The sequence below is a fragment of the Nymphalis io genome, chromosome 9 (assembly GCF_905147045.1).
Source record: "Nymphalis io chromosome 9, ilAglIoxx1.1, whole genome shotgun sequence".
NCBI lineage: Eukaryota > Metazoa > Arthropoda > Insecta > Lepidoptera > Nymphalidae > Nymphalis > Nymphalis io.
In genome coordinates this window covers 13455611-13480167 of record NC_065896.1, presented here as the reverse complement: position 1 = coordinate 13480167, position 24557 = coordinate 13455611, and the positions used below count along the sequence as shown (strand labels likewise).

The window sequence follows — 24557 nt, the reverse complement described above, 5'->3', positions numbered from 1 at the left end:
TAGAAAACCTTATTTTGAGGATAAGATTATAAATAAATAAGACAAGTTATAGTATAAACTATTTTATTGTAGCAACAGGTTAATCTTCATTGTCCTCATTGTCGCTGTCTGCGTTGATGTTGAAGTAACGGAGCTCGTAGGAATCGTGCGCGGAAGCAACAACTCGGAGCCAGTCACGAAGATTGTTTTTCTTGAGGTATCGCTTAGTCAAGTACTTCAAGTATCTCTTTGAGAAGGGAATGTCTGAAACAAAAACATACATTATTTGTAACTGAATAATTACATATAAGCATCTTTTCTTATTGCCATATACTTATTTTAACTATGTACAAATAGATAGAAGATTAATTAAAATGTATATTTAAAGAAATTAAAATAATGGCTTTTGTTTCTCAATATATATTTGATAATGTTATGTATGTATGCAAAAACATAGATTTTCCTAGAAATTGTGACATACATACTGTTAACACCAGGAACAGTTTAAGCTTATAACTACTATTACCCGATTACATAGGGTTAGTAAGTCTTTTATTGGACTATGTATACTCTTTTACAACAGGATCCTAGAAAATATTCTAAAACATTTAATTGTGAAATTAACCTATGACTTTTTAGATAATTCCACACCTTGGGATTGGAACAATCACCTCCAGGCTATTTCAAATTAAAAAAAACCTGCTGAGTTTGTTTCACCGGTTCTTCTTAGGTCTGAGGTGTTTATTTCTAAGTTTTACGACAATCAATAAGAAAGTGTAACACTTCTATATTGAATAAAAGTTTTTGACACTCATAGAATTAATAAAATTAAGGACATTTGACAAATGACTAACAAAATAAAAATAAATCGATGCTTATTTATAGTCAGGGCATTCAGATGCCTGAAGAGACATGTATGTTTTTATAATGAATATTGCCATCCTTTATTGTTTATTTGTTTTGTGTAATTTGTGATGAGGTGGCTCGCTTAAGATCATATTTAAAGATTCAGTAGCATAATTTCATTATTATATCATCTCTGATATATTAGAAATAATCACTGATGAGAAAATGCTTGTCCCATAGTGATTTCTTTCACCAAAAAAATAAAATACATTCAAATACAGCAAATATTATATGCAAGAACACATATGTATTCAATATTTTATGATATCAATATATGCATCAATCATTCCACTGCAGATTAATAATAAAAATATATACAGAGGTTTTTTTACCAAAAAATATTTCTACTATAAGTTCACATTGTGGTGAAGATCTACAACACATTATGATTTCAAATCAGATTATTATAAACATGCTTTGACTAAAGTTTAAATATATACTCTCACAACAAATAAATACATAAATCCATACCATGCGGAACATTATAATCTTTTTTTGCATCAACTAGTAACCACATTTTATAATGGAAACAATATTTAACTTAAGTTCAAAGCTTTTTATAAAATTTGATTTCATACTGTAATCAGATTTATTTATTTAGTCATCGTATCAATTCGATAAATATATATATATATATATATAAAAAACAAACTACCATATTCGCTTTACTGTTTTTTGAACGTTGAAAATTACTATAGCTTGAATTATAATCCATGGAAAGATAGGTACTTGTGAAAATAAGCATGCTATTTAGTTTGCTTTGTGAAATATTTGTCTGCTAAATAGTAAGGGCTTTACATAAATATCTTACCCGCACTGATGATGATTTTGGTCTTGTCCCTCGCGATGACAACGTGATTGCCTAGGTTATTTGTTTTTCCCTCGACTTTGACACGTTCTTTTAAGTATTTTTCGAAGTTGCCGACTTCTAAGATACTGTCTTCAGCTGGGTGTGTGCAGTCAATGGCGAATTTAAGGCTGATTTTCCTCCTTTGGCCCTTGCCTCTGATTTTACCACCTTTGATTCCCTTTTTACCAGACTTTTGATGCAATTGGCCTTTCTTAGCCACGGGTTTCTTTGCTACTGCCATTTTGGCAACCTGAAATATTTATAATTTTTTGTTTAACAAATATTCAAAATAACACTAACAATTACTGATATTTTCTAAATTTTTTATTTTAACCTACAGAACACGTGTTACAGTCGCCGAAAAACCTACAAAATGGCCGACTTAGACAGTTGATATAAATGACAGCGTCTTCAATTTTACATCGTTGGCAACATTTTAAACTTAGATACGTTCCAATTAATACTTTATTCATACTTTATAAATATCAACAATAAAATTATAAATTTAAATACTCCTCCAATCATTTAAATATATAGTTTCATTAAAATTATCGAAGTAATTTTGCACTATATTAATTAAAGTAAATATTAAATTTTATATATTGTAAAATATATTTATTTGATTTGTATTTTGCTATTAATAATATGGCGTGTCATATTGTGAAAAGTACCTCTACATTTAAAAATTTCAAATAAAGGCGCCCCTACGATTATTTTTTTCTAATGTTAATATTTGGATTAATTATTACGTTAGTATTTATGCTATTCGTCATAATCCTTGAGTAAATTTAACGTATTCAATTTTAAATCTAATGTATCTTTTAAAACCTTAGATATTATTGTTACCACATTTTACATATTTTTAGGTAGAATTTTTTTACCATTTCTCTTTTAAAAAGCCATTATTTATTTATTGTTTAGTTTTTTCTCAAATTTACGCATAAATTACTAATATGATGGAATTTTTTGCTGATTTTTTTGAATTTTTAGATATTTCATTCATAAAAGAAAAGTCAGAGATAACATATTAGGTAAATACACTTTTTAAAAGGTGACCGGTATACTGCAAAAAAAAGTCAACAGGTAGTAATAAAATATATACTCAGTTTAAAATTTCTGTCGTAAGGAGATGTGTCTGTATAGTATATACTGACTCACTCGCCATTCAAGCAAGTTTTAATTGATGAGTCGCAGATGCCCGTCTAATTGGGTCTGCTTAAAGCCCTAGCACATATGCACATTTTATAATTATGTAATATGTTTTTCTCTGGCTGCATTGATGTTATTATCAAAGCAGCTTTAAGCTATTATGAACTAAAAGTTCCGTGTAAACCGGCCCGTGAAGAGTTTTTTTGTTTATTATAATATTATTTACTAAATATGTATATATACATATAAATACAACATTGTAATAAGTACTGGGTAAAATACATTATTTGCTTTAATTAAAATACTATACATATAATATTTATTTTAACCATTTTAATGTCGGAACTGCTATTCTCTAATAACCACTTTCGCGCTTGAAAAGTATCACATTGCTTATGTACCTAAACTTGAAATACGGCACAAATACTAGATACAATAACTCTATATCAGAAAACTTTAAAAGCATAAGCCCAATATCTTTCTCGTCGAATTTATCGTCTATCGTATTTTCCGTAGGTAATGACCAATTTTGTCAAATTGGCTCCTTGTAAAGATTTGTATTGTTTTTTTATAAACTTTCGAGTTATCTTTTTGTTAAATGTATTAGTATATTGCGTACCTATGTGAAATACCAATTCCAAATTATATTAGTAATTTTATATCAAATACGTTCATATTTATAATTGAATTACAAGTGATTCAAATACTGCCCCAGCCCCCTGTGGGTAATTATATTATTGTAGGTAATTGAGGTCTGTTTATATCTTTACTTTGTAAATAAGTATAACAAGTTGAAAGCCACGCTACTTTATAGTTGCAAATCGTATTAGACATTCTCATTAGTTACAGAATACCCTTTAATATCAACAACGCAACTTCATTAGTAAATGTCGTGTTCCTAACTTATCCATTGATTTTACTGCATTATCGTTATCCCGCCGTAGTATGTAATGTACCTTTGTTGGTGTGCTTTTAGTTTTTAATATAATTTTTAAAGTGTAGGTATTATGTAAAATATATCGTTTCAACCATCAAAAACATTATTCGCAAAAGATACTATTTAAACTGATGGAATTGTAATATGGACTTGTTAAGTTCTAGGATATAAAATTTATGCAGTAATGTATATATATAAATCTGTTTATTCTTTTACTTGTACCTTCATACCTTTTTTATTCTAATTTCCATAAAGAATTAGTATAACATTATTGCTAAGTAAATACTTTACAAATATGGTATTTGAGACATTTCTGAGATAAGTGTCAATGATTATATTGATTCCAATTTTTCAAATTATTCTATAATAGTTTTTAATAGTTTAAAACTTATATGCCAACTTACATATTAAACACTTTGTATCTCTTTTTTATCAAAGTTATATCAATAACGATTAACGTAAATACGTTCGTTAATCTAAAACTTTTGAACCAAACATTGGTAAGATAGGTAGGTATACATATGGTTATTCTATTAAATTATACAATTCTTATAACTAAATAATAACATTACGAAGTCAAGTCATACAACTAGGCAATAAGCATTGTTATCAACCAGTAAGACAAGAAGGTTCGCGATTATTCAAAGGGCGAGACTCCATTGTTTTCGCTCTGCCCTGATATTTCCCATGAATGAATGCCGCGATTCGAGGTCAAGACGTGTTTTTTTCACCTGGCGTGATGTAATTCGTATTCGACATTCGTGATACATTCACCTCAAGAATCTAGACATATTTGTGTTCATTTGAAAAATAATTTGTTCTACGTTAAATTTAGGAATAAAATGTTATAGTGTATATTCTGTGATAGAGAAAATTACGCATGCGTATTAATGTTATCTCGGTGTCGTGAACTTGTGAAACGTAGACGATGCACACAAATGTAGTTTATTTGCGTTTGAAAACAGTTCGCTCGTGAGTAATCTAAGCCTATTTTTGAGCAAAGTTAACCTCACTTCTTTTTGGTAAAAATTAATACGGTGATTCATAGACTGTTTTTATGTTTAATATATAAAACATTTTCTTATATTTAACGTGATCGATGTGATATCAGTGTTAAAAATTTTAAGACGTACATGCTAACCTTTGTTTTGTCAAAATATCGAAATCGATAAGAAATATGGAAGCGATTAACGTGATTTACAAATGACAAAAATATGGATAATTGTTTTGCTGTCTGCGGCTGTGATGATCTTGAAGGCGTAACTAAATCAGATTTAGATCGATATACAGATAAAATTGAAAATGTTCTCAACGATGAAAAGGGAAGGCGACTATTTAGAAATTTCATGTTTTCTAGTAACATGAGACACGGTCGTCGGATTTTAGATCTTTGGGAAAATACAGAAAGATTACTCACTTACAGGGATGATGACAGTTCATCTTTTCGTAACTACTTGAGAGATTACGATCGATTGACCGATGCGGCTGAAAGGGTCGAAGAGTTAGACTTTGCTATCATGGAAAGACTAGTCCTTACACGCGAATCAGAAAATAAAGAAGAGATGGAAGAAGTGTTAAGAGCTTTAAAAGTAGAAGTAACAAAAGCACTTAGAAGAGAATATAACGCTTTTCGAATACGTTTTATACCTCCTAAAAATAATTGATGTACATTTTAAAAATCACTGTGCCTTGCTTAACAGGCGTTTATATTTCGCGCCGTTTTACAACAGTACCTACCTACCTATTGGCAGGATAAATTGATTTTATAACTGTTTTTGGGAAGGACGTGAACATCACATTAATATTAAGAAATGTGAATATTGTTTTAATACCACTAAAGCACTATTTAGTATTTTATTGTAAATTGTACTTTGTTGAATGTTATTGTTGTGTTATAAGATTTTGAAGTGAGAAATAAATTATTTTTAATGCTTTATGTCCTCCTGCTTTTATCTTTATACATAAAAAAAAACTCAAATTGATTTAGTAAAAAATAAAACATTTTAGGTTTAATGTTATTTAATAATTGCACAACTGGTGTACATTCCTCCAATACTTATTATATCATTTTACAAAATTAATCCAAAAAAGGGTTATAAATTAATGCATTTCTATTTATGTATAACATATGAAAGAAATATATTGAATTAATTATAATTTGTAACATACATTTTTATTCTGAAACTGCATGAGAAATAAAAATTGTTTTAAATTATTCATAAATATATAAAAGTGTTTAAAATTTTCGAACATTTCATTTCATTCATAAAAGATGTGTACAATTAAAAATATACATATGTTACATTTAATCTTACAACAGATCTTCATTCCTATATGTAAATGTAACGATAGTATAAAATAGCAGAAATCCATTATTTATATCATCAGTAATAAGATTTAAAACACTCATGTTATGATAATTGTTTTAAGAGATTTTTAACCTTAAAATTTATTCATACACAGTGATATTCTATTTATTCCAAATTTCATATTATAAAAGAGTCCATGTCTCATTAAAATTTTTATATTTCCCTTAAAACTAGTATGCACTATATTCATTTTAGTTATTACAATACAACTAAAATGCAACTATTTCTAGGTTTTCTTCCAAGAATAATACATTTCCAGAGGCTTGTTGACCTAAAAATATAAAAAAAAATTAATATTAGGTTAAATAATCACTTAATTTATAAAAAATGGAAAATTTGTTTATAGAACTAACTTTCAGATTGTGCACTATAATTATGAGATGGCCCAGTGGTTAGTACGCGTGAATCCTAACCGATGATTATGGGTTGAAATCTGGGAAAGCACCACTGAATTTTCATGTGCTTAATTGTGTTTATAATTCATCTCGTGCTTGACAGTGAAGGAAAACATCGTGAGGAAATGTGCATGTGTCAAATTTCACTGAAATTCTGCCACATGTGTATGCTAAAATCTGTATTGGAGCTGCGTGGTGGAATAAACTCCAAACCTTTTCCTCAAAAAAAAAGGAGAGGAGGCCTTAGCCCAGCAGTAGGACATTCACAGTCTGTTATCATAATTATGTAGTATAGTATCATTTTTTATTACTAGTTACAGAAATTTATATGTCAAAGTAAAAGCTTGTAAAAGTCCCACTTCTGGGCAAAGATTTTTATTTTAAAAGAATGTTTTGATTTATTAATTATTATAAATTACAGTGCCTAAGATCATACCTGATAATGAATGAAATATAACCTTAAATATTAAAAGCAGGCTTTATGTGTTATTTAAAAATAAAAACTTAAATTTTTTTTCAAGAAAAAAATTCACAAGGATTATTATGTTAAAATAGTAAAATTTTATGTATATAATTATTATGTATAAATAAATTCACACCTTCCAGAATTTATCATTGATCTGCCTTAAAGTTTGCGAGCCAGCAAGTGGCACAAACTGACCAGGAGAGGGAGCTACATAGATGCAAAAGTTAAGAAGACGGTATGCTTCTGGAAGTTCTGCGTCCAAATCTAGAGTAAGACGCATTGCTAAGTACTTGCTAAGATGATCCACTGGAAAGAGAAAATATTACATGTAGTCTTGTGATGTGGCTGATTTATATAGATTAGATTTAATCATTTTTAATAGTTAATTATTAAAAGAAAATTGATAATTAATTATACAAACTTGTAATTGTGACAATGTAATAAAAACAGGATTTTCATAGTATTTATTCTAAGAGAAGGAGAATGTAGTCAAAAGATGCTGAGTGCTGCAGATAAGCCTAAAAATGAAAGTCAAAATTTTTCCTAAAGCTATGGGTGACTTTTAACAAGTTATTATATATTGTAAGTTGCCATCATAGACAACTTATTTATGTTTCACTTACTGATATCATTTCAACCTAAATTATATTTAAAACTTTGAATTAAATAGAGATTTAGAGCACTGGTGGTAGAGCTTTGTGCAAGCTCGTCTGGGTAGGTACCACCCACTCATATTCAACAACAAAACAGCAGTACTTGGTATTGTTGTCTTCCGGTTTGAAGGGCGAATGAGCCAGTGTAATTACAAGCACATGGGACAAACATCTTAGTTCCCAAAGTTGGTGGCGCATTGGTGATGTCAGCGATGGTTAACATTTCTTACAATGCCAATGTCTATGGGCATTGGTGACCACTTACCTTAATATTCTATAAAAAAAAGGTTAGTATATAATAATGTATATATATGTAGTGTACCTGAAGCATTTGCAGTTGTTTTTAGATAACGAACAGAGCTGTCTCTCAGTGCTCTCATGAGCTGGTTGTCTCCCGTCATCTCCGTGGGGTGTGGCTTGAACACCAACTCTATTTCGTTTGGGTTCAGGGGCTCCCCTTCTCCTTCTGTGTCCATTGAATTCTCACCTTCGGTTCTAAAATTAGTTAATGAAATTATAAACACTAAAATGTAAGCAAAAGAATTACAATTAATAAATAAAAAAAATTAATTACTTAGAAGAAAATAGAAAGTCATCAGTATAGAAAATATGTATAAAAGAGGGTAACTTAAGAAAATGTATGAATAAGGTACTTGAATGAAAAAGTTACATCTGTAAATAGCATTTCTGTATGAAGTATTACAATTTTCATAGTTTAGTGTTTTGATATTAGTCTGTTACAAAGTTGAGTGAAAGAATTGTGAGTGGGTTTAAATCTTTTGATAGCAGTAAAATCTAAAGTTTAAAGCTACAAATGATTTTTTAAAATGGTATTTCAAATTTATCATTCTGAAACTAACCTGCCATCACTAGATTCACTCTCCTCACTTCGCTCTGAAGTTAAGATAGATTTTGCTCTTTTAGTTGTGGTCGTGTTTTTTGATATAGAACTAACGTTTGATGGGACTGGGGATGGAGTGCTTCTCACTGAAGCAGGATTTGATGTAGATTGACCAGGTGGAGTTGGATTGCTTGTAGTAGATGTAGTATCCTTGGGTACAGACGAACTGCCCCCATTTTGTGCTGGTTCCGAATTACCATTAGAGTTGGACGCATTCAAATTATCTTCATGGTTTTTTCTAGCTCTTTGCGGTCTATTTTGTGATTGCAGCTTTATACCTTCAGTTATGGAGTTTACTAGCGAAGCCTGAGAGTGCGACATGTTTATTTTAGCTAGCACGCGCTCCTGGTGAGCCTCATATTCATCTCTACTCGGATATATTTTCGATATGAGCAAATCGAAGTTAGGGTCGGGCCTTAGTGATCGTTTTGATACGAGTTTCTTGCGGCAAGTAGGACACTCTTTGTTACCAGACCTTAGAGCGGTTATAATACAGTCTGAGCAAAATCTATGAAGGCATTCTTTAGTAGTCATAGTCTTTTTAAGCATATCGAGGCAAATGGGACACATTAATTCACTGTGTAAGCTACGTGGGGACACTGCGATTTCAGTGGCATCCGTTATCACTTCCTGCGGAGTACGATGAAGTTCATACAGGGAAAGTTCCCATGTTTTGTTTTGAGACGGCTCCGTTGAAGACATTTTGATAGTTTATTTAAGCTTCCAATTAAAAAATAATAAACATTATGAGAAATTGACAATTCGCACCGCCTCCGCCATATTATGTTTAAGCTTAAAGTGGCATAGATAAATACTGTACAGCCCTAACTGACACTATAAACTTAAAGATAGAAATAATATCGATAATTTAATGTCGATTGTCGATAATCAGGTGCATTTTATTTTGTTAACTTTAACATTGTTAATTCAGCATTTACAAAAGACAACATAAATAAATATCAAATAATAGATAGACAAAATGTAATAACATTAGAATTCTATTATGTATGAAGTAGCAAGGTAACATAATAACATTTGTTGTTATATTTTATTTTAATTAGCTTTTTGAAAAAAAAACATAAAAATATCGATGTTCGATATATTTTTCAATAGCGTATTTAATTAAATTTGCAAACATTTCCTTTTGTAACCTATCGACATGGGATTTTTTAAATGAAGTGTTCAAAAAAGTACATTCCACATACACAAAGATAGTAAATATACATTATAATAAAAATTAAGAAATAAGTAATTATTTTTAGTAAGTAATTATTATATTGTATACGTAGTTTTTAACCTCTTTGAACTTGAGAGTTTTTATTTCAAAATATTATGTTATGCAAGATGAATTTAAAGTCTTTTTTCACCATAATGGAGCACAGGGAAAGATAAATAAAGTAATGGACGTTCAAGACGATGCATACTATTTGCATAGATATGCATATGCATAGACAAATAATATGGACTCTTATTAGGAACATTTTATTTATACGTATTTCTTCGTCTTTATTGGTATTTGTTGCATTTAATCAAATTATCTTTTCTTAAATGTTGATGCGTAAGTTAGTATTTTTTACATTATCCAAAAACATGGGAGAGGAGGCCTTAGGCCAACAGTGGGACATTTACAGGCTGTTACTGTTACTGTACTATCCAAAAACAATACTTAACAAGGAACTTTTGCCCGCGATTCTATGTCAATGTAAAGTCATTGCAGATTTTCCTTTGCGTACTGTTTGTTTTTTAATCCCCGCTTATCTCTATGGACTGATACCATCTACAACTTGATTAAGTTGCTTTATAAAATATATGTAAGTATAAAAAATATTTTTTATAGCAAAATCGTAATCTTTATAATATATTAATGGCAGCAGTCTGATTAAAGGATTTAATGAAAATATTTATTCTATTCTGTTATAATGCCGAGTTTTTTGAGTTTTTTATTTATAGCAATTTAATATCGCAATATTCACGAATATCAAAATCACACCACAATTGATTGGTGTGAATTATTATTATTATTCTAAATCGAAAGAGGCGTTTTGAGTAAGAGCAGTAAGGCGCGTAAATTCCTTCATTTCAACATTTTATAGAGTGCCGCCGTGGAGTACCGGCTTAGAATAGTACTCCCCCAATCTCATCCCGTGGGTGTCGTAAGAGGCGACTGAGGGACGGGGAAAAGGGGGGATGGGCAGCAGCGTCCCCCCCTCCCATAAACATCTTACCCCCCTCTGCGCTCGCCAACACGCCTGCCCAGCGCGGCGAGTATGGGCAAACCCATCCCTTAATGGCAGATGCGCCCAAAAAAAAGGCCCCCAGTTACCGGCAAGCCCGCTAGACCCGACCAAGGTAGCGGTCGCGGTATCGGCAGGGTAGGGGGTGCTAAGAATCACCGGTTCACGGCAGGCTACCGTATAAAACGACTGCACATGGCAACGTATAATGGACGCTCGATGAGGCTGGACCATCACCTCGCCGAATTAGAAGTAGAGTTAAGTCATATAAACTGGCATATACTGGGGTTATCTGAAGTCCGAAGACAGGGGGAGGACACGATAACTCTAGAGTCCGGTAACTTACTCTACTTCCGCGAAGGTGATAACCTCTCCCAGGGTGGTGTCGGTTTTCTAGTCAAAAAGGATCTCATTAGCAGCATTGTGGAAATCAGTAGTGTGTCGAACCGGGTAGCGTACCTTGTCCTAAAACTTTCCGACAGGTACTCCCTGAAGGTCGTACAGGTATATGCGCCAACTTCGACATACTCTGATGATGTGGTCGAAGCGATGTACGAGGACATCGCAAAGGCCCTCAACGACACCTCGAAGGCCCACTACAATGTTGTTATGGGAGACTTTAATGCTAAAGTGTAAAGAACTACCATCGTTTTTGTCAGATAAGGCCTTAAATCGAATAATAAAAACGCTGACGCGACGCGATCTCCGACGCTCCAATACCCGTGCCATCAAGGCTGCGATTGAGCAAAATCGGGGATCGAAAGTGTTCGCTCGCAAGTTTGGGAGGCCGGAGTTATTATCAAAAAAAAGTTTTTATTTAGTTTCAAAAAAGTTTTTTGTTTTTTGGATGATGTATATAACGTTTAGGTTATATAGGAGTTGCTTTTCTGATACAAGCTATTAGAATCCTCTACTAATTGTTTTGCTCAAATTTATTGAACAATAAAATTAAAAAACTTTGTAAAATAGCACAAGCAATCATGAAGTACTCATTGAATAAGACAGAGTCTGCGTCCTATTATGCGGACAATCCGTTTGTGCTAAGACTGGTTGGTGCGTTGGGGTGGACGTTTCAGACTACGGAGAGGAGTGTAGCTATTTACATAGTGGATGGATATCGCACGACCTCCTCGAGGTGACTCTTTAGTCACGGACAAACAAGGACATTCTGACGGATATGAACGACACGCAGATCCGCGTCCTTCGCAGAATGGCGAAAGTGCGCCCATTCCGATGAACTTTGATTTGATTGATGCGATTTATTTAGACCTCAATAAAATATTCAGCAAGCGTTATCAAAAAATTTTTTTTAAATAAGAGACAGCTATTAAATAAATTAAAAATTATTTAAAAAAAATAAAATAAAAAGAATGCTCATTTTAGGTCAATTTCGTTGTCGAACAGTATTCCTTATCATAAATAACGTATTAATTTAATCGTCGGCTAAATAAAATTGCCGTTACCACTGCGATTTAGACCAGTCGTTTTAAATTTTTATTACAAGATATTTGAATAAACGCATGACTGAAATGCGAGGGGTATGCCTTAAAAAATAACGGCCTTTAAGTATTAGAATTATTTTCTTCTCTCCTTTCGAGAAGAAGGTTTGGAACTTATTCTATTATTTTCACCACGCTGCTATAATGTAGGTTTGTACGTAGATATATATGTGGTAGGGCTTTATCCTCCTTATGTTTTTCTTTCACGCCGACCACGAGATGAATTATAAACATAAATTAAGCACTCGAACATAAACCTATGTCTTCTAGCCATTGGGACTTCGAGATTGGTAGCTATTTATTAATATTTCCACTACATTGAAAACATTTAAAGCTGTTTGCCCCACGGATCATCTCATTCCTATTATTTAGAATTGACGCATTGGACTGGGAGACTTGGAGAGAGCACTTGCACTTACGCACACACTTCTACGCTATTATTATATCCGACGTAGCTAGCAATTCTAAGGAATAGCCAGTGTGCCCACAATCATCACTTCTTCCATTTTCAAAAAATTGGTAAATATAATATTATTTTTACAAAACATTAAACATTGTTGTTTATTTTCGTAGAAAATACAACAAAAACCAAAAGAACAGCTAGCTGACTATAATTATTGTGTAACATACGGCTCACATATCGCTATATTGCCAGTGTCACGTAGTGCTGTTAAATTAATTCATGGATTTTTTACTTTGAGCAGAGTAGTCAAAACCGATTCATTTTTTATAAAATGTTCGATTTTATAAACTCTGTAGCACGAATAGAGTCTTAGTGCATGCGTCACGCGATTATAACGATGACTTTCTTCAGTTTTGGTGAAATTTCAGTCGGTGAAATTGTATTCACGCTTTAAGATTTTTTGCGTACTGCGGTACAAAAGATGCAAAAACAAAGTGAACATGTGAATATGCAATACTTGATTTCATTTCAAGTGCCAGGAACACGATAGACTGCCTTTTTATGTAGAAATAATTAGGTTTCACTACTACTTTGGGAAGTACGAATATTTAATTATTTTGTAATCAAGTCAGCTAACGTACTGATTGTTGCATTATCATAAATGTTTTTATTATTTCGTTATGTTAATTAATGTGAAGAAAAAAAATAGACTCAATAACTCCGACTACGGAATGTTGCCTAAATATACATTGTAAATGGCGATTACAATATTAAATTAAACATACATATTTGATGATGTAGACAAATAAATATCTCCATATTATTCAACTAATTATCTAAAAACTCGCGCTTAATTATAAGTAAAGGATAAATGGTTGCATGGAACTGTGATTTTCAAAGTAAGAATCACGAAATTTCGTTCTGTTAAAGAAAAGGAAAGAAACTTCGTAATATACCGAATATTACGGAATCTCTTTTAAATTTTAGATTGATAATTATTATCAATGAACATAGATTTATATATTTTGTATGTCATAATTGCACCTAAAAGTATGCATATGAAGTTTCTAAACGAATATGTCCATACAAACGCGATAACTCATCAAAACAAAAATCAGACAGAAGCTTTAATATCAAATTTATTTCATTAACTAGAAAAATGCCGGACTGCCCATATAAACGTTCAATCCCTATTTTACCTTCTTAGTGAGTAGATTTTCAAAAACGCTGAAAATTGTATTTATTTATTTCTAACCAGAAATTACGGGTTTTCATACAACACCCCCCCATTTATTTTACCCTTTTAGGGGTAGAATTTCCAAAAATGCTTTTATAGTATAAACTAAGTTTTAATCATAAAATACTTAATCTGTCAACATTACAAGTCTAACCCCTGTACCTTAGGCTCTGCGTTAATGAATCAGTCAGGACAAGATATTATATATTATGTATAGATAACTTAGGTTATATAATATATAAGTCACATATATAAAGGACTTGAAGTGAAAGAAGTTCTTTAGCACATTCAGTCGGTGGTGTATTTTTTTTAGGTTAAAATAAAAATAAAACTACTTTGTTACACGACAAACGGTCTTTTACTTACGTGTGATTACGTGTACATCATTATTACAATCAGTAACAGCCGATATATGTCTCATGCTGAGCAAAAACGTTACTCATGAAGAAGGTTGGGAAACATTTTACAATCGTTCGGATAACTGTACCTCATACTAATATATTTTGATCTCTGGCTTATATCACAGAATATTCTGATCATATCCATATGTACCACGTATTTGATTGACTATGATTACTCAGTAATGATGCAGATCCGACCCACTGGGAACGCATTCCTTCATCTCAATCTACATTACAATCATGAACATTCTAGTTATAGAATATGTCATTGATCTAGAATAGTGTTTAATGATCATACATTACGGTTAAAGTATTTGAAAATAGTGATTAGAATTCTTTTAATTTTCGACTAAACATACAGTTTAGATAAAGATTTTGTTATATATATATTATTATTGCGCATTAAGATATATAGATGCTTGTTATTTAGAGGAAGAAAGACAAACTAATTCACTGAATTTCAATAAGTATTACAATAAATCGTCGCAACCTTATCTTTTTATGCTTAAAAGGTATATTTTACACAGACTCAAATTATACATATAACAAGAAAAAGTAGTTATAATTCTACGTTTATTTGAGAAATGAATCTTCATCGAAAATCACTGGTTCAATTCACTAAAACTGAGTTTTATGTGTTTATAATTAACTAGTTTCCGCCAGGGAAGGAGAGATGCGGGGGTTCGCCTCTGTGCGTCAGGTGTTAGGTATCCTATGTCCTTTTTTGTACCTCTGACATCTGTATGCAAAATGTCATAATAAATAGTTTTTTCGATTGATTAATTAAGAAAGCGTAACAAATAAATTCACATTTATAACATTGGTAAGGATATACGTTTCATACATATGCGTACTTGTCTACAGTCTGCTAGATTGGTTGAAGTTTATGGTTACTGCTCTGCTCTGGGCCGTAGCGTGCATATTTAACTTATACAGCGCTGCGTATCTTATACTTTTCTCAAATAACGTGCAAATTGACGCAACAAAGTTTTTCTAAATATGACTAATAGCTCTGGAGATTAATACTTTTAATATCAAAGTTTATAATACTACAAATAAGACCTTACCAAAAAAAACCCGAATACCGTCTAATTAAGACTTGTATAGTCACACAGTCATCAATAATCCTAAAATTTTGACTGTGATTCAGCTTGGATGCAAAAACAACGTAAATTCAGGTAATGGCACCGCCACTGACATGGGCAACACGTTACACGTCTCCGGAGATATCATTCATTATGATAAAAAACCCCGAATACAATCTCAAAGATGACGCACCAATGCTACGTCATCATTCGAAATTAAAAAGAAAAGTTCCATTTATAAAATACAATTAAATACTTTTTTAAGTAAGTGACAGATGTAATGTTTGTTTCCAGTCTAGTTGGGCTGCTCAGAGGCACGACACGCCTCGCTCAGTAAATTGTAACAATTACTTTCTCTGAGTGTTCAATCTCTTAATTATGTCATTACCATGATAAAATTAGCTATATTGATAAAAATAATCACACATGATGAACTTATCTTTAGATTAATTATACTATTGAATATTTATATTTCAATTAAATATTTATTTTATTAATATATAAACAATTTTGTAAAATAGTCTGTGTTACGCTTGTTTGTATATTGTTTTATACAAACAAGCGTAACACAAAAACTTATAATTAAGCGCAAGTTTTTAGATAATTAGTTGAATAATATGGAGATATTTATTTGTCTACATCATCAAATATGTATGTGTAATTTAATATTGTAATCGCCATTTACAATGTACATTTAGGCAACATGCCATAGTCGGAGTTATTGAGTGTATTTTTTTTCTTCACATTAATTAACATAACGAAATAATAAAAACATTTGTGATAATGCAACAATCAGTCCGTTAGCTGACTTGATTTGAAAAAAGCTTACACTTTATTTCCTCACTCTCATAATACATGATCGTAAAGAATTCAGGCGCAGGACTAAAGGCTTTTCGTGTTTTTCGAGGCACAGGAGAACACTGCCGAGTACCAACATCCAGAACTCGGATATTTCGACAGAAAAACTACCCACCCATAGGCAATCAGTAATAAATATGTACCCAAATATATATTTACCAGTATTTAAGTGTACTATCAAATTATCTACTTAACTATTCTAAGCATTTAACAGTTAATTGAAGCCTTTAGTCTCCACACCGTACGAAGTCATAATTACAAAGTCTAAGCACGGGAGGCGGGCTCTACTGACTACTGCATACGCTGGCATGAAGCCAGTGATAATTTGTCTGTTCGTATCGACATTCGGCAGGTAATACAAGGCTATTAAATTACCGTAATATTATAGATAATTTACTATTACTAACGAAATAAACTGTTAATTATATTAAATAGATGAAGTCCCTATATATTGTTTATTAAGTGGATTGTGTATGTATTATAAAAAATAAATTTACGAACTAAAAACCAGTGTAACTACAACCAGTCCTTATTATACTGGATTGTCTAGTGCTCCAGGGAAAAAGGGCTTGTTCTAACAATTTAGTTATTAACGCCATTTTGAAAAGATCATTTCTGTCTTATACTTATAACAACTTTTACTATTTAAGTATATTTAATTATATCTATTTCGAAATTATATAATTAGCTTAACCATTTTGTTGGTCTTAAACATATACTTACACTGTGACTGTATTATATACATATATAATATATTATAAATTATAATATCCTGAGTGACTGATTATTTGTTATTTACGCACAAACTAACTATATATTGATTTGTAATTCAGAATCGCTTTCGATATAGGATAATAAAGAAAAATTATAATTACCTTCGGTGGTAATTATTTTCCAACAGCTGAGTCTCCTGCCCGTCTGCTTCCCTCTTACATAAAAAAAGATAAAATCAGGTAAACTTTTATTGAATCGATTTCTTCTTGAAAGTGTGTGTAGTCGGTTCAAATCAGTTTTAATTAATTATTAAATTTAAGAACTCCAAATTGTCACTTCTCTATTAAATTGTTCTTAAAAACTAACTGTATAAATGTTTTAGGTTAATTACTCCACTTTACATTATTTTTAATTTGAAATGCAGTGTAACTGTCCATGTTTGTCGTGGTTACCTTTTAATATGGCAATTTTTAGATTTGGAGCTGTTCTTTACAATTTATTGCTTCGTTTTATTTACTGTATGTTATATCAGAAATCCTAAAATAAACAAATTAAAGACATGGCTATTGCATGCGCGTTATAAGAATGCGCGGTTTTTTGAGTAACCACTAGTAAATATCTCACCTGTAGGGAAAGGCCTAACCTCTTGAGCTGAAGGTTTATTCGACCAGGCTGCTTCATTCTGGCAGAATTTCAGTTTAACATGCAGGTTTTCTGAAAAGCCGAGATGGCCCAGTGGTAAGAACGCGTGAATCCAAACCCGGGCAAGCACCACTGAATTTTCATGTGCTTAATTTGTGATTATAATTCATCTCGTGCTTTACGGTGAAGGAAAACATCGTGAGGAAACCTGCATGTGTCCAATTTCACTGAAATTCTGCCACATGTGTATTCCACCAACCCGCATTGGAGCAGCGTGGTGGAATAAGCTCCAAACCTTCTCCTCAAAATGAGGAGAGGAGGCCTTTAGCCCAGCAGTGGGACATTCACAGGCTGTTTCGGATGCAGGTTTTCTCACGATGATTCTCACAGTCGAGCACGAGATAAATTATAAACACAAATGAAAATAGTATTAATAAATAAGGCATACCATACCGTTCAAGATTATATAGACGACAAAAGAGCTGGAAGTTAACATACACTACGTTGATTTTCATAAAAGATAGTCATTTAGATGATGATTAATAAAAGAAACGCCTACTAAGTTTCTTGCCGGTTCTCCTCATCTTGTGAAATGAGGGCCCAAAAGTACTTGAATGAGCTTGCATGAAAATTAAATGGATTCTGGTCGAATAAGAACCAGCAATCTTTGGTTTAGTTGCACATGTTCTAGCCACTGGGTCTCGCCTCTTAAGAGAAAAAGTAATGTAAAGTTATCGATGTTAATCCCTTAATTTATTTTCATTATACTATTAATGAAAATTATACAACTCATTAAAAAGGCAATTTAGTTCAAACGAAAACGATACTAATATTATAAATGTAAAAGTAGCTTTATCAGTTTCTTTGTTGCCACATTTCTGCTAAACCACTGAACTACGGCAACCAATGTTAGCCTCGGGTTTCGATAAGAACCTGTGTTCGTATATAAATAACGGTATTCAAAAAAACTAAACTGACGCTGATAAAGTCGCGGGGAACAACTAGTAGCTTATAAAACTTGTAATGCTACTACATTAAATAAAGAAGTTTTAATTATAGCAGACGACAGAACAGTAACATACATATGCTTTGTATTATACTAATCGATTATTTAACCAACCTTCAAAAGAAATATTGTTTCTATAAATATAAATGGTGTTGATGTTTGATCGGTAAACCTACCTAGTAAGTAACGACAGTCGTCGATTTTTTACCGATACGTTAATCCTATTAATATACAAAGCAAGACAAAAAGTAACACATTAAGATAATGAAAAACCATTGCCAAATTACCAAAAAAAAAACACCAGCGCTGGTTGGTTTCTAGTGAATGGTAGTCTTAGAAAAATCATCCTCTATGAAATAAATAGTTGGAACATTAAGCTGATTGAAAACTCTCTAATAGCCTAGGAGACCCCTGTTCACTATCTCTTACGGTTCGATTGCCACTCTCAATGCACGGTATCATTTTACCAGAGCGACCGCATGAGTAAGTTATGAAAACGATATCACAACAAACAAAGTTATTTTTATCGTAAGTGTATCTTAATTCATCGTATAAATAGATTTATTTTTAAGTGTGCGGTTTCAGATGTATTGCCATCCCGTCTCAATGGATGGATCCATGAATCTGTGTGTCATAAGAGTCAACGAAGGGTTTTTTACTAATGGGCAAATGGGCCACCTAATGAAAATGAAAATATAATATCCTGGGACATTATTCACACACGGCCATCTGATCCCAAACTAAGCAGAGCTTGTACTATGGTGACCAGACAACTGATATACTACATATACTTTTTTTGTAAATAAATACTTATATAGATAATTACATCCAGACTCAGGACAAAAAGACGTTCATACACACAAATTTCTGTCCTGGGTGGGAATCGAACCCACAACCTTCGGCGTGGAAAGCAAATATCTATACCAACCACGCCAACCGGCCCGTCTCGTATTATGATTTATAGACATTGCCAATGGCCTATCAGCTATTTGATCTTATATGCTAGTTTGAAAAATGCTGATGCATGGTTGTATAGGTACACAAACTTTTATACAGCCCTAACGTCAGTAACTAATATTAATATACACTGAATATTTACTATACTTTAAAGCCTTTATATAAATAAATATTAACTGTTGTTATTCATTTCAAAAAAGGTATTTAGTATATTGACCATTTTTATTAAGACAGTCTAAATATATTCCCATTACATTGTTTATACAAGTAGTTGGTTCATAAACTATTAAAATGAAACTTTAGGTTGAATTATAATTTAATTTCATTGAAATTATAATAAGGTTTGAAAAAAATATGGTTCTATCATAATGTTTTTATGTTCGAGCTAAATGTTGTCAATCATGGGTCGCGGTTGGTTTACAAAAATATAAAAAATTAAATGTTAAGACATAAAATTTATACATAATTATATTCTAAGTTTTACCTTACAAAATTAGAATTATAATAAAAACTTGTCTACATCGATTAGCTTAATCCGATTAGTGATGCATAAAAGTAAAAAGTAAAGGGTACGCTCTATTAACCCAAAAATGGCGGACAAATGACATTGACATACGAAACGAACGATTTGAATTATATTATTTTTAAATGACTTTTTTTTCGATTAAACTGACTACAGCTTTCAAAAATACGATTAAAAATGGCGTGACACAAAAAATTATAAAGAAATTGACTGGCTGGCGAATTGAAACATTATTTACGCCTTGAAATTTACAATGAAAATATCGTAAATAAAAAAAAACCGTTAAGATACGATGCAGATGATATTTAAATTTCGAATTTATTCCTTAGTATTTATGTTTTTTTATATTACTTTCAATATTATAAGTGACAAGAAAAATTTAGTGTGCGGGAAATTATTATTATAACTGGTTGATTTTCGGATAATGATTCTTTATTCATTTTACTGGTGGTAGAGCTTTTTGCAAGCTCGTCTGGGTAGGTACCACCCACTCATCAGATATTCTACCGCAAAACAACAGTACTTGGTATTGTTGTATTCCGGTTTGAAGGGTGAGTGAGCCAGTGTAATTACAGGCACAAGGGACATAACGTCTTAGTTCCCAAGGTTGGTGGCGCATTGGTGTTGTAAGCGATGGTTAACATTTCTTACAATGCCAATGTCTACCATCAGGTGGCCCATATGCTCGTCCGCCTTCCTATTCTATATAAAAAAAAATATTTGAATTTGTTACACATTATTAACTTATACCTAAAATATTGATAAAAAAAAACATCAAGTTAGCTTTTGTTCTATAATAATCGAAGTATTGATGCTTCGCAGTTTATTTAGATTTTTTTTTCATTTATTATGTGCTGCCAACACTAAATGATAAGTGCACTTGTATAAATCTGTGGCAGTATTTTTTTTTTATTAGGGAAACAAACAGTAGCCAATAAGGATTAAAATACTAAAATACATTAACTTATATAGATAAATGAGTAGCTCACTAACAACAAAAAAGTATACGTTGAACTTATTAATAATTGTATGAATTTATGATTCTGAATACATTCAGAGAATTGCTATGCAAAACTGGTATTTGGAGCTTGATATAAAGTTGTCTAATTCTTGGGATTGGGGAGATAGCACCCTCAAACTTGTTGAACGCCTTAGCAAAGCGCTTTTATATTTATTTAAATTGCATTTTTAGATAGATATTTTGCTGGAAGCATTCTAAACTGATTTCTGATTATAAGTGGTAATGGTAAGGTAAGGTATCGTAATTTCTGCAATAAACTTATCAAACAATTAAAACGAAAATACGACAGAGATCAGTTGGAAAAATCATCTAAAAACTCTAAAAAATTTTGGTATAACATTAAATCTATAACTAACTTGAACTGCTCAAAATCAGATAATACAGAATTACTAAACATAAAATCTTCTCCCACTGAATCAATTAATTATATCAATGACTACTTTGCTAGCGTAGGTAAAAAACTGGCCACGGATATTGTCCAAACAAGTGGTTCATTTTTTTCCAATACTCATACAAGTCAGTTAAACTCCTTTGTACTTCTTGATACAGACTGAAGAAGTACATGATGTACTTATGTCTCTTAAAACAGATAGTGCCCCTGGATGGGATAATATTCCAACTAAATTTTTAAAAATAGCTAAATTATTAGTAGTTCCAATAATCTGTCATCTAACGAACCTTTGCTTTAGAAAAGGAATCTTTCCGTCCCTGCTTAAACGATCTATCATAACTCCCGTTCACAAGGGTGGTGACAGAGATGACGTTAGTAACTATCGTCCAATTTCCGTTTTGCCGTCAATATCAAAGTTAATAGAAAAAAATTATAAATGTGAGATTATTAAACTATTTAAATAAATTTAAGTTTTTGTCAGACTCTCAATATGGTTTTCGTCAGGGCAAATCCACGGAGGACGCTGTTGAAGCTCTAACCTCGCACATTGTTAAGAGTCTTGACAGTGGTAAAAGGTCTTTGGCTGTGTTCCTTGATTTAAAAAAAGCCTTTGATACGGTCTCTGTCCCCATTCTTGTGAAAAAGTTAGAAAATTTGGGAATCAGAGATACCTCGCTGGCTCTTTTTAGGGACTACTTGAGCGACCGAACTCAAGAAGTCAAAATTGGACAGTTTGCTGGTTGTGCCTCAAAAATAACTTATGGCGTACCGCAAGGTAGTGTCTTAGGACCTACCTTGTTTCTAATTTACATTAATGATCTCTGTAATTTAAAAATAAACAATGCTAAAATATTTTCCTATGCAGACGATACCGCAATTGTTTTTACAGATACTAGTTGGACTAAAGTTAAAAATACAACAGAAAGAGGTCTCTTCACTGTCTCCTGTTGGCTGAAATCAAATTTACTGTCTCTAAACACAACCAAACAAACTACATGCCTTTTTCCATCTATAATCGAACCCAGCCAGATAGTAACTATAATATTACAGTTCATGTTTCCAATAGCATTAAATGTGAGGATTGTAATAACTGCTCCATGATCAAACGAGTGAACTCTTTCAAGTACCTTGGTGTGTTAATAGATCAAAGACTATCATGGGATGCACAGCTAGAAGCTATAGGATGTAGATTGCGTAAACTAATTTAGATATTTAAGATGTTACGCCACAAAGCCTCTTGGGCCTTATTACATAAAATATATAAAGCTTTGGCGCAGCCAATATTGGAATACTGTATTCCTGTATGGGGAGGAGCTGCTAAATCTAAGTTCATTGACGTTGAGAGAGCGCAAAGGCTTTTGCTACAAGTTATCCACTTCAAGCCATATCACTTCTCAACGGACACGCTATATTCAATGAGCCAGATACTGACTGTCAGACATATGTATATTCAACGTATCATTCTTAAAGCTCATAAATCATTAAAATTCATTAAATCCAGTTCATTAAACAGAAGAATAAAACATAAAATTGCTGAAACGTATGGTGCTAAGACTACTTTTGCTAGCAACCAATATATAACACGTTCTGCCTACCTTTATAATAAAATTAATAAAATTCTAAACATATATCAATCAATCAATCAACAGCCAATTGTTGTCCACTGCTGAACATAGGCCTCTCCCAAGGTGCGCCAAAGCTCCCTGTCCTCCGCCTTCCGCATCCAGTTGGTGCCCGCCACCTTCTTAAGGTCGTCGGTCCACCTGGCTGGAGGGCGCCCTACGCTGCGCTTGCCAATTCGCGGTCTCCACTCTAGGACTCGTCTGCTCCAACGGCCATCGGTCCTACGACACACGTGACCAGCCCACTGCCACTTCAGCCTGCTAATTTTGCAAGCTATGTCGGTGACTCCGGTTCTTTTCCGGATAATCTCATTTCTGATCTTATCCTTCAAAGATACTCCGAGCATAGCTCGCTCCATAGCACGCTGAGCGACTTTGAATTTGTGGACTAGTCCCGCAGTTAGTGTCCACGTTTCGGCACCGTATGTCATCGCAGGTAAGACGCATTGGTTGAAGACTTTCGTCTTCAAACATTGCGGTATAGACGACTTGAGGACTTGACGAAGGTTGCCAAATGCTGCCCATCCCAAGCGAATTCTTCGATCGGCTTCCTTCTCGAAGTTGTTCCTACCGACTTGTATTATCTGTCCTAGGTAGGTATATTCGCTAACAACTTCGAGAGGTTTCCCCTCGACGTATATCGGTCCCGGCACGACATGCCTATTGAACATGACCTTGGTCTTGTCCAAGTTCATACCGAGACCGACACACCGGGAAGACTCGCCTAGGCTACGCAGTATTTCGGTGAGTTGTTCCAGCGACTCTGCTATGATGACGATATCGTCGGCAAATCGAAGGTGTGAGATGTACTCGCCGTTTACATTGACTCCATACCTAGTCCAATCCAGCGTTTTGAAAACGTCTTCCAACGCGTTGGTGAACAGTTTCGGGGATATTACATCCCCCTGTTTCACCCCTCTGCGCAGTTGGATCGCCTTCGTCTTACAGTCCTGGATGTGGACAGTCATTGTAGCGGCGTTGTACAGACATCTCAGTACCTCGATATATCTCCAATCGATATGACATCTCTGCAATGAGTCGAGCACTGCCCAGGTTTCGATGGAGTCGAAGGCTCGTAGTCCATAAATGCCATACACAGCGGCTGATTGTACTCTTCGGTCTTCTGCACAATCTGCCGAACAGTATGGATGTGGTCCACGGTGCTGTAGCCTGATCGAAAGCCGGCTTGCTCTGGGGGCTGGAACTCGTCAAGTCGTCTGGCGAGACGGTTCGTGACGACTCTTGAGAACAGCTTATACACGTGACTCAGGAGGGAGATTGGTCTGTAGTTTTTCAAGAGGGTTTTATCACCTTTCTTGAAAAACAGTACCACCTCACTCCCGCTCCACGTTTCCGGGG

General features: G+C 33.0%; 3 protein-coding genes across 4 annotated transcripts; 1 reads left to right on the top strand and 2 right to left on the bottom strand.

The window, feature by feature from the left end:
• Nucleotides 1-46: 46 nt before the first annotated feature.
• Nucleotides 47-2160, bottom strand: LOC126770672 (60S ribosomal protein L22-like). 2 transcript variants are annotated; one of them, XM_050490182.1, is made up of 3 exons: nt 2074-2160; nt 1697-1985; nt 47-243 (listed from the first exon to the last, which is right to left on the bottom strand). In XM_050490182.1, exons 2-3 carry the CDS (start codon nt 1974-1976, stop codon nt 80-82), a joined length of 444 nt encoding a protein of 147 aa, XP_050346139.1. In that variant the 5' UTR covers nt 1977-1985; nt 2074-2160; the 3' UTR covers nt 47-79. The 2 variants fall into 2 exon arrangements, with proteins under 2 accessions (XP_050346139.1, XP_050346138.1); XM_050490181.1 differs by having other exon boundaries at nt 2070-2093.
• A 2301-nt stretch (nt 2161-4461) lies between these two features.
• LOC126770671 (uncharacterized) lies at nt 4462-5761 on the top strand. Its single transcript, XM_050490180.1, has one exon. It carries the CDS (start codon nt 5036-5038, stop codon nt 5483-5485), a length of 450 nt encoding a protein of 149 aa, XP_050346137.1. The 5' UTR covers nt 4462-5035; the 3' UTR covers nt 5486-5761.
• Nucleotides 5762-6073: 312 nt separating this feature from the next.
• Nucleotides 6074-9420, bottom strand: LOC126770591 (E3 ubiquitin-protein ligase RING1). The gene is made up of 4 exons (XM_050490063.1): nt 8565-9420; nt 8027-8199; nt 7185-7357; nt 6074-6461 (listed from the first exon to the last, which is right to left on the bottom strand). The coding sequence occupies exons 1-4, from the start codon at nt 9305-9307 to the stop codon at nt 6417-6419; spliced, it is 1134 nt and encodes a 377-aa protein (XP_050346020.1). The 5' UTR covers nt 9308-9420; the 3' UTR covers nt 6074-6416.
• Nucleotides 9421-24557: the final 15137 nt, after the last annotated feature.

Excerpts from the sequence above, each read along its gene's own strand:
- LOC126770591 (XM_050490063.1), bottom strand. The coding sequence starts at position 9,307 with ATGTCTTCAACGGAGCCGTCTCAAAACAAAACATGGGAACTTTCCCTG. Across the intron at positions 8,200-8,564 it reads AGTGAATCTAGTGATGGCAG|AACCGAAGGTGAGAATTCAA; the intron begins GTTAGTTTCAGA and ends AACTAATTTTAG. Across the intron at positions 7,358-8,026 it reads AACAACTGCAAATGCTTCAG|TGGATCATCTTAGCAAGTAC; the intron begins GTACACTACATA and ends TTCTCTTTCCAG.
- LOC126770672 (XM_050490182.1), bottom strand. The coding sequence starts at position 1,976 with ATGGCAGTAGCAAAGAAACCCGTGGCTAAGAAAGGCCAATTGCATCAA. Across the intron at positions 244-1,696 it reads CAAAATCATCATCAGTGCGG|ACATTCCCTTCTCAAAGAGA; the intron begins GTAAGATATTTA and ends TTTTTGTTTCAG.
- LOC126770671 (XM_050490180.1), top strand. The coding sequence starts at position 5,036 with ATGGATAATTGTTTTGCTGTCTGCGGCTGTGATGATCTTGAAGGCGTA.